A 10,540-nucleotide genomic window follows, 5' to 3' on the forward strand; every position below is an offset into this window, starting at 1 on the left:
TGGCCCCAAGAACACCATCTCCACGTCAAACATGGAGGTGGAAACATTATGCTTTGGGGGTGTTTTTCTGCTTAGGGGACAGGACAACTTCACCGCATCAAAGGGACGATGGACGGGGCCATGTACCCTCAAATCTTGGGTGAGAACCTCCTTCCCTCAGCCAGGGCATTGAAAATGGGTCGTGGATGGGTATTCCAGCATGACAATGACCCAAAACACACGGCCAAGGCAACAAAGGAGTGGCTCAAGAAGAAGCACATTAAGGTCCTGGAGTGGCCTAGCCAGTCTCCAGACCTTAATCCCATAGAAAATCTGTGGAGGGAGCTGAAGGTTCGAGTTGCCAAACGTCAGCCTTGAAACCTTAATGACTTGGAGAAGATCTGCAAAGAGGAGTGGGACAAAATCCCTCATTTTTGACATGCGTTTTTCAGGATTTTTTTTGTTATTCTGTCTCTCACTGTTCAAATAAACCTACCATTAAAATTAGAGACTGATAATTTCTTTGTCAGTGGGCAAACGTACAAAATCAGCAGGGGATCAAATACTTTTTTCCCTCACTGTACGTATCTGACGGTAGGCTGTCATTGTAAATAAGAATTTGTTCTTAACTAAATAAAGGTTAAATAAAATACAATCTGTTTCAGTGTTGCAAGAGTCGACTCCAAACAAAAGAGTCGGAGTCGAGCGAGAGTCCGATAGTGCAGATCTAGCGCCTATGCACTATCGGCTGCCTTAGCTATCGAAATGAGAACTGAGTGATTTTCAGCCCAGTCTTGAAATCAATGGTTCGATTTTCGCCAACTCGGGTAAAAAATTAGACTACACTACTGCTAGCTAGCAACTTTTTTTGACTTTAGTAAAAGATTATGATAACTAAACCCCTTTCATCTGTTGAGTCACAGACAGAACAATGAGACAGACATTTCACCGGATGTATAAATGTGAAGCCCAGAGGCCAACAGTGGGAGAAGATGGAGCAAGACGGATTTTGGCCGACATTCTGCTAATTATGTCATTGATCTCCATAGTTTTCTGTTTCCAAAACTTGAATCTCTAACAGAGTGGAGTTTTGTAAACTTTGCCTACTTTTTTTTTTTAATGGCGTTGTTTAGAACGACTGTAAAGGCAAATTGAGTTATTGCACACGCGCACTTCAGAGTAGGTGTTCTCTAACGGAAATATGCAAATAAATGCGTGCGACAACATGAGCACACTAGCTCGTGCTTTTTCTGCCCACTATGATTAATTTGCTACCATTGGAAACGAAAGGTTCTGGTTTATCTTGGGTTAGTTATCTAATTATTTGGCTTAGTCGTATACATGGCTAGGATACTTACGAGCTCTTACTATTGCAATGAAGTGACAGTCAGATAACGTTTCAGTTCTCTAAATGTACTGTCTTTGCCTCTTATTTAAATGACCTATCAAGAACATAATGCAACCAACAGCTAAAGATACCAGAACATAATTATTACAACAAAGCTGCGGTTTCTTCTTCGTAAAAGCCATTGTTGAAAACAAACCGTTCTTCATCGTGGATGTCAACTGACGTAATCCTGCAACAAATGGCTTTGCTGCCACCTACCTTTTTCATAAGTACTGCAACCAAAGATTGCTGTAACCAGGAGAGGAATAATCTTTGCTGTTATCATACAATAACTAGTATGACACACACAGTCTGTCATTGGAAGAATTCAGACTTTAATTATGATCCATTTGAAAAAAGGTTTTACAAAAAGTAACATTCAAATTTTACACTTCTTTTAAAAAAACAATTAAAATAAGCTTTTGATACAACAAAATTATTTATCTAAAGAAAATGGCTTCTATAAACAATGTGAATAGAATATAATAATATACAGGTAAGTGGATGCTAAGACATGCACATACTGACAGGAAAGATTACAATAACATTTAGAAATAATAATGGCATGATTGTTTCCTTTACAATGAGTAGCAACTAGCCCGAGAGCAGTAGAAACATTATAGAATTAGAATGAGTAGAACAGAATATTGCGATTCAGATTCTACCCTTCAACCAGATGTGTGCATTGGATTGGTAGAAAAATGTCTGGAGGAAGTTTCCACCATAATCCACTCCAATACATTCCATTTAAATCCATGCAGGTGAGTGAACGAGTACACTTCAGGAGAAGTGTAGAAAATTGGACTGCAGTAAATGTTTTGCAGTGGGTGCGTGCTCCGGCGGCCATATTTGATGTACAATTTGAAATGTTCAATGTACTGGTCAGTGAACCTCAACTGTTCCAGAAATGCAAAAATGACAAGTTCAAAATGTCACCATTTCGGATGGGCAATTGAGAAATCAAGTCGATTTTCAGACCCGTGTCCTTTAACTCATTTTAATTCCATGGGTAGAAGCCGATCTGAGATGCTTCCTTCTGACAAGTCCCAGACTAAGCCAGTCATAGAAACAGAATATAAAATGTGACTATACAACAAAAAGTAAAAAACAAACAAACAAAAATAAAATAAACTAGTTAATTGAAGACACATTTGACTTGAGCAAGCACTGCAAGTGTGCTCGTATTGGCTAGAGTGATGACCCAAACATTCTGCTGTGTGGTAAAAGTTTCCTTCGGGCACAGATCTAGAATCAGCTTACCCTCTCCAAAACATTAGGGGGGTAAATGCTAAACTGACCCTAGATCAGCATGTATGGACAACTTTTATCACCAAATCAATCTAACCGCTAATAATGCTTCACCTGAAACCACAGGGCATGTCACATGACACACGCTTTAATAGCATGAGGTCACATCACTTTCATGGGGTACACTGGGAAAAAGAATCTACATAGAAATAAGTGTCCACACACAGACATACCTTTATTGGTTAGCAAAGTTTCAATCAACCCAAACATTAATTGATCAGAACGTTGTTAACAAATAAAAGGTATGTGTTGGAGAATCAGTGTGCAAGCCCAACTCTACATTAAAGGTCTGACATTATGAAGATATTGGTTGTTATAAACTGTCATAGTGTTCTATAATAAAAATGTTTTCTTTTTTTTAAGTGTTATATCATGGCTATGACAGTGTTCATAAGGTCTTAAAAGGGTGTTATGCTTGTCGCTTCAGGTGAAGAGTTAATGAAGCCACCTGTAGTCTCTCTCAATACAGACACCCACACTCTCTAGAGAAAGCGATTGATGATTCAATTAATCAATCGCTCTAGAGAGAGAGCTTCTACACTTTTCCTATTCCCTGCATCCTGACACAATTACATGATCTGCAAAAGCTTAAAAAACACATGCATCTCCAGCATTTTATACAACAGTATGATACAAAATAAGGCATTTCGTAGTGAGTATTCATGTTTGCGAGAGTGTGTGTGTACATAGTGACAACATTGAATGTAATTTGTTTGCCTGCCTATAAAAAGACTGCAAATAACAAACAAAGTCATGATAACTCTTACTTAAAATATATATATATATTTGTCATATATATTTACGTATATATATATTCATATATAAAAAAATCAATAAAAAAACAAAAACAAAGGGGGAGAAAAAAGCCCACACGGTCCCTGTTTATTGGCCAGTCTATAAGCCACGCCCTCATTCCATGACCTCACCGGGCGCCACGGTGACCAGCTGCAGAGGGATCTCCTGATTGCCTAGGAGGTCGTGGCCGCCAGCAGCTGATTGAAGGATGAGGGTGGTTCCGTCTGCGGTGATGATGGTGTCGCTGGGGGGCGGAGACGATGAGGAGGAAGCCACACCTTTTTTGTTCTGGTGAGTCTTTATATGTTTGGCCAGATGGTCACTACGCATGAACCTCTTTGAACACTGTGCGCACACAAACTTCTTCTCTCCTGGAAAGAGAAAGAGGGATGAAAGGGAGAAAAAGAGGTAGAGAGTGATGAAAGAATAAGTGTGGTGAGGGTAAAGGTTGTGTTATGTAGTGAAGATGGCGTTAGTGTGTATTCCTACCCGTGTGTGTCCGTCTGTGTCTCTGTAGCTCGTCACTCCTGGTAAACCGCTTGCCACAGAACATCCAGTTGCAGACAAAGGGCCGTTCTCCGCTGTGCCATCTGAGGTGAGCCCTGAGGTGAGAAGTCTTACCATACACCTTCCCACAGCCCACGATGTGACAGATATGCTGCTTCTTCTTACCAAGACTCGACCCTCTGGGGGAAGGGGTGACGAGAGAGAGGGTTGGGGTCACACACAAAGTCAACTTCATGCAGTCATTGGAATTTCAATTGTCGTGGTTGAAACTGACCCTACTGAGTATAGAACCCGGTTCAACCACATTAACCCACTGAGCTAAAGCTTAGGATCCACCCTTTTTATATACATTTGTGTTAATATATTGTGTGTCTCTTTCCAACCCACCTCCCTCCAGCCTCTTTACAGTTGGGACAGGTGCAGGCGACTCTCCTCAGCCTCTTGCCCTCCCCGGTGGACATGTCCATGTCTTCGTCATCCATCTGGACACGCAGGTTGTTGAGGTCACTGGGGTTGAGGGTGGAGTCACCACTCAGCTGCCACTCTTCAGAGTCCGGCTCCTCCTTTATCTGGATGTCTGTGGGGAGAGAGAGTTAGAATGTGAGGGTGAGTGAGAGACAAAGTAAGAAAGAAATAGAAAGATGGAGTTTGTGTGTGTGTGTGTGTGTGTGTGTGTGTGTGTGTGTGTGTGTGTATATATGTATGCATGTTCCTACCTGCAGGACTGCCGGCCTCCTCTCCCTGTGTGTATTGAATCCCTGGCTGTCCTATAGAGTTGACTGTAACAGTCTGGAGGTTAGGCAGGGTGATGGATCCTCCCTGACCCATAGAGAGGCCCTGGACTGGGGCTAGAGTCAGCTGCTGGCCCCCCTGGGCCTGGGGGAGCTGGAGGCCCTGCAGAGACTGGACCCCTTGGACCTGAGAGAGAGCGTTAGAAAGAGTTACACACATGTATGATCCCACACACCTACGTACGGTAGTCAAACAGATAAACACACACCCACACAACCTACCTGGAAGGTCTGCCACTGTATCTGTCCTGAAGCAGTGACTGTCTGGGCCTGGATGAGGAAGGTTCCAGGGTTGACGAGCTGGACACTCTGGAGCGTCTGCCCAGACTGGGATAGATCCTGTCCCTGGGCCCCCTGGTTGTCTCCCGACAGCTGTAGGATGGGCTGGGAGAAGGACGAGGCATTAGAGGTGGACACCTGGATGAAACAGACTTAATTCAGTCATGGTATTTTCTTCAGCCATGCTCTTAGAACAGTGTCCCGAAGAGGACCTACAGCAACGTACATAGTAATATGATCTGCTGAAGACAAGTTAAACAAGACTAGTAACTTTTTTCCTGTATCATGGCTCACCGTAATATGACTGTTGTATGTGGTGTGGGGCGCTGGGGAATAAGCCTAGGGAATTCTGTCATATGACTGACCTGTATTTGCTGCAGGTGGTTGTGGGAGTTGTAGTTCTCTGATGATGGGTCTGAAACCCCGGCAGACACGGCAGTAGCTTGAGTCAGAACCCCCGTCCCGTCGATGGTCTCAGGCAGCTGGGATGAGGTTGTTGGCACGTAGAGGTCTGGGTTACCGTTAGCTTCACTAACTAGGGTCGCTAGCTGTTTGGCTCCACCTTCCTGCCCCTCCAGCGCCTGGCTGCCCATGATCAGCTGACCGTCGGTCGTCGTTGCTATGGGAACCGTCTGAGCGCTGGCAAGCCCTAGTGATTCGAGGTCTATGCTGTTGATAGGGAGGAAAGTTATGTTACCCCCCGACAGCCCCATGGGAACCGTGCTGCTATAGGTCGTGCCCCCGGCCAATGACACGCCCTGAATCTGCTGCATATGCCCAGCCTGCGTTAGGAGGTCAGAGGTTGTCGTTGTGGCGACGCTGATTCCGATATTGCCGTGGCTACCGTCCTGGATGAGCTGGATTTGGCCCGAGCCATCGTCCAATCCCTGCGCAGAGAAGCCTGCCAGAGTTCCATCGGAGTTGTGGATCTGAGGGATGACATAGAAGAGAGAGTTCAGTATTTGTGTGTAGAAAATAGTGTGTAAGGGATACCATGATAATCGACCTGGTAATGGACATTCCGCTAACAGAGGTGTGTGTGTGTGTGTGTGTGTATACCTGCAGATATGTGCATGTATATATACACACACACACACACACACACACTACATGTATGTGGACACCTGCTCGTCGAACATCTCATTCCAAAATCATGGGCATTAATATGGAGTGGGTCCCCCCCTTTGCTGCTACAACAGCCTCCACTCTTCTGGGAAGGCTTTATACTAGATGTTGGAACTTTGCTGCAGTTTTAGCCATAAGAGCATTAGTGAGTCCGGGCACTGATGTTAGGCGATTAGGCCAGGCTCTCAGTCGGCGTTCCAATTCATCACAAAGGTGTTCGATGGGGTTGAGGTCAGGGCTCTGTGCAGGCCAGTCAAGTTCTTCCACACCAATCTCAACAAACTATTTCTGCATGGACCTCACTTTGTGCACGGGGGCATTGTCATGCTGAAACAGGAAAGGGCCTTCCCCAAACTGTTACTACAAAGCTGGAAGCACAGAATTGTCTAGAATGTCATCATATGCTGCAGCGTTGATTTCCCTTCACTGGAACTAAGGGGCCTAGTCCGAACCATGAAAACAGCCCCAGACCATTATTCCTCCTCCTCCAAACTTTACAGTTGGCACTATGCCTTTGGGCAGGTAGCGCTCTCCTGGCATCTGTCAAACCCAGATTCGTCCGTCGGACTGCCAGATGGCAAAGCGTGATTCATCACTCCAGAGAACGTGTTTCTACTGCTCCAAGGTCCAATGGCGATGAGCTGTACACCACTCCAGCTGACGCTTGGCATTGCGCATAGTGATCTTAGGCTTGTGTGCAGCTGCTTGGCCATGGAAACCCATTTCATGAAGCTCCCTATGAACAGATCTTGTGCTGACGTTGCTTCCAAAGTTAGTTTGGAACTCGGTAGTGAGTGTTGCAACCGAGGACAGACGATTTTTACAGTTGACCAGGGCAGCTCTAGCAGGGCAGAAATTTGACGAATTGACTTGTTGGAAAGATGGCATCCTATGATTGTGCCACGTTGAAAGTCACTGAGCTCTTCACTACAGGCCATTCTACTGACAATGTTTGTCTATGGAGATTGCATGGCAGTGTGCTCGATTTTATACACCTGTCAGCAACGAGTGTGGCTGAAATAGCCGAATTCACTCATTTGAAGGGATGTGTGTGTGTGTGTGTACAGTACACTACCTGGTATTGTATGCTGGACACTCCATTGGCTGAGCCGTCGTTTCCAGATGCTGTGACGTAGATGGGCTGACTGTCCATGTTCCCGATAGGGAGAACATACTGGCCGTTAGAGGTCATCATGCCAGAGTTAGGAATGTGGACGACTCCCTGCTGCGCATCCTTCCCAGTAGAGACCGGGGTTAACAACTCCCAACGGTCTGAACCTGTTAGCTGGATGGCGGTCATGTCTGTGGTCTGACAGAGAGAAGACACACACATTCATAAATTATTATTCAGATCCACTGTTGCGGAATGAAAAAAGCTGATCTCGTTACAGATATGTAGAAGGCACTGGTCATAAGTCTTATGCTGTTGCGTTGTATTTCACAAAGAATATGAAGCAAAATATTGATTTGGAAATGACATTTCTGTACTATCTGAGAGGAGAGCTAGAGGTACAGAGACAGATACCAGGGTGTAGGCTCCACACTGTGAATAGGGAAAAATGACATGCAGTATGGTTTGATATCACAATGCAGTGTCAGTAGACAAGACAATTATTGTGGATCTTGTTAAAATAGATATCAAATCCTATATTATAGGTATCTGCAACATTGGACTAGTAATAATACAGTAGTATAAAGACATTTCACTTAATAAGGCAAAAATGTCACAACATGAGAAATCAACCATGAACCTAAATATGTCTGAATCCGCTATACAGACTTTGGCTTAGCTAGGTGGTTTGATAACAAAGGATCCAGACTTCCTCAAACATGTAACGCACCTACCCAATTCAGCGCCTATTGACGAAAGTACAGTATATTCTGACAGGAGAGTTTTGTTAAGAGCCCTAAACATTAACATGCATCGCGGAACGTACAGTATCTTTCATATCAGGAAGCCTTTTTTATTTATGGTTTTAAACAAAAGGTTAAATTACTACACATGTTTTATAGGCTTAGTGTTCCCACACGGCCATATCTCCATGTTACATCGCTTGTTTACCAAGACAGAAGAGACATAGGCGGCCACCTGCGCTAATTAGCGAGCTCCGAACATGTGATACTTGATACTACTGTATTATTACTAGTCCAATGTTGCAGATACCTATAATATAGGATTTGATATCTATTTTAACAAGATCCACAATAATTGTCTTGTCTACTGACACTGCATTGTGATATCAAACCATACTGCATGTCATTTTTCCCTATTCACAGTGTGGAGCCTACACCCTGGTATCTGTCTCTGTACCTCTAGCTCTCCTCTCAGATAGTACAGAAATGTCATTTCCAAATCAATATTTTGCTTCATATTCTTTGTGAAATACAACGCAACAGCATAAGACTTATGACCAGTGCCTTCTACATATCTGTAACGAGATCAGCTTTTTTCATTCCGCAACAGTGAGTAACTGGGGATGAGTAACTGGGGATGAAGTGTAGTTCATCAACTGGAGGCACACAGCTTGTCGATCTGTGCAAAACTGCTACAGTTAATATATTTTTTTTTAAATTTGAAAGATACCTTTCATATCAGCGGAAAATTAAGGCGGATATCAGCACGTTTTGAAAACCACTTTGAAAGCAATGATTGGCGTTTCTAAATGTTAAAACACTGCTTCGGAATTGTGGAGCCAAATGTGGGCGAAAGTAACAGCTGAACAGCCTACATAGGGAGAAGGGTTTTCGAGAGTTAGTCACCACAACTAAACACAAATCATCGAAGACTCCCTTCTATCATCCAACGAATACAGCTAGTATGGTTAGACAAAATACGTAATCGCTACAACATGGGCGTGGGGGAGATATTTTGTAGTCCAGTGCAGATTCTCTGTTCGGTTTCCCCACTCACCCCTCCTTTCCCCACTGTACCCCTTTAGCCCCAGGTAGACGAGCTAAATATCGGCGACCTGACCAAGTGACGGGCTGTGTCCTACCCACTATGGGCGGGTTCTAGAAGGGTAAAGTGGGTGGCCGTTATAGCGGGGAACACAGCGGCGGAAGTATACTAGCTTTACACCCCCTGCAACATTTAAAACGTGTGAACTTCTAGCTAGCTAATAACATCACACAGTAGTAGCTCGGAGGAGTCGAAATACGAGATAGAAAATGTTGGGGTACCTGGTTTTCCGAGGCTCCGCCGTGCTGTAGGAATTCGCTTTGACTGCCTTCCACGTCCGCGGTAGCCATTTCCTCTTGTTTCAAATGTTGCTCTGGCGCTAGCATGGAGAGAAAGAAAATTTAGCAAAACACTAAATTTCTCACAGGTTTCTGCTCTTAAAAGGCTGCAAAGAGACAACAAACTTCAGTCGATGAAGAATTAACGGCAAACCTTAACTTTGCGACAAGGTTTCAATGCGGATTTCGACACAGATTGAATGTTTACTTTTGTTAACTCGCTAACTACCTAGCACAGGGCTCCTGCAAAAGATTAAAAGACGTAGTTAGCCTGCCTTGCTATCGGTTGTAACGTACAAACTCACCGGTTGGTTGATGGGTTAAATGTTATGTACCAGTCATATCGTGAAAGGTAATAATCGAAAGATTATCTGATCAACTAAACTCCGAACATGATTATCTTTTATCAAAGGCGGGCTTGTGTTGATCGGTGAATTCGGGTCGATTTTTTTCTGTTTTGATTGACAGTGAGGGAAACACAAAAAGGGGGGCGCTAGCAACGTAGCAGGAAGTCCCACCGTTCTTCTCAAAATTGATTGGTTAACCCTGGGGTTTGGTGAGACTTCTATGGCCAAGCGATATGTCCGTCATTTTTATTGGATATCTGTTTCCTGTTTGTTTTTAGACAATAACCTCATATCTGGGAATCTATGGTTGAAGTTAAAGAGCAGGAAGTGTTGGGAAAATGGCAAATGTAATTGCAGCAATATTTATTTTCGTATTAATGTATCCGCATATTCACCTTGTTACACTACTAGGTTAGCTGGCTAACATTGTAACTAAGCTCTGTTATATTTAAGTGCAGTGATCGTGAACATCTTGGCTACATTGTTCTGTGACGATGCCAGCAAGATGTTGCTCATTGCCTCTGCTTTTTGTAAGGAACTGCTTCAGTTATGCTGAAAATGTTCAAGTGTATGTGCTGGGAAATAGTCATTGCAACATTGCATGAACCAAGACGCAGACTAGTATGCACAGAACCTGTCACTGTGCATGTCATTTATTTTGCAGTATCAGCATGTTCCCCCAGCCTGTTACAAGCATCCCCATCCACTTCAAAATACATACTCTGGTTCAACACGCACATGAACATCAATTAAGACACATTTGAACACAAACGGAATCTGTTGTC

At 43.7% G+C, this 10,540-nt stretch overlaps 1 protein-coding gene across 2 annotated transcripts; it reads right to left on the reverse strand.

Annotated features, from left to right (window-relative positions):
- Nucleotides 1-1,679: 1,679 nt before the first annotated feature.
- Nucleotides 1,680-9,893, reverse strand: LOC106575369 (transcription factor Sp3). Of its 2 annotated transcripts, none has more exons than XM_014151860.2 (9): nt 9,714-9,893; nt 9,352-9,449; nt 7,247-7,480; nt 5,412-5,975; nt 4,990-5,151; nt 4,693-4,894; nt 4,364-4,553; nt 3,959-4,155; nt 1,680-3,840 (listed from the first exon to the last, which is right to left on the reverse strand). In XM_014151860.2, the coding sequence occupies exons 2-9, from the start codon at nt 9,418-9,420 to the stop codon at nt 3,584-3,586; spliced, it is 1,875 nt and encodes a 624-aa protein (XP_014007335.1). In that variant the 5' UTR covers nt 9,421-9,449; nt 9,714-9,893; the 3' UTR covers nt 1,680-3,583. The 2 variants fall into 2 exon arrangements, with proteins under 2 accessions (XP_014007335.1, XP_014007334.1); XM_014151859.2 differs by having other exon boundaries at nt 4,990-5,184.
- Nucleotides 9,894-10,540: the final 647 nt, after the last annotated feature.

Source organism: Salmo salar, chromosome ssa17, assembly GCF_905237065.1.
Source record: "Salmo salar chromosome ssa17, Ssal_v3.1, whole genome shotgun sequence".
NCBI classification, from domain to species: Eukaryota; Metazoa; Chordata; class Actinopteri; order Salmoniformes; family Salmonidae; genus Salmo; species Salmo salar.

What these genes read in the sequence shown, in the direction of transcription:
- LOC106575369 (XM_014151859.2), bottom strand. Translation starts at nt 9,420, where the DNA reads ATGGCTACCGCGGACGTGGAAGGCAGTCAAAGCGAATTCCTACAGCAC. An exon ending in ACCACCTGCAGCAAATACAG is followed by an intron (nt 5,185 to 5,411) that starts GTCAGTCATATG and finishes TGTTTCATCCAG; the next exon opens with GTGTCCACCTCTAATGCCTC. An exon ending in TACAGTGGCAGACCTTCCAG is followed by an intron (nt 4,895 to 4,989) that starts GTAGGTTGTGTG and finishes GCTCTCTCTCAG; the next exon opens with GTCCAAGGGGTCCAGTCTCT.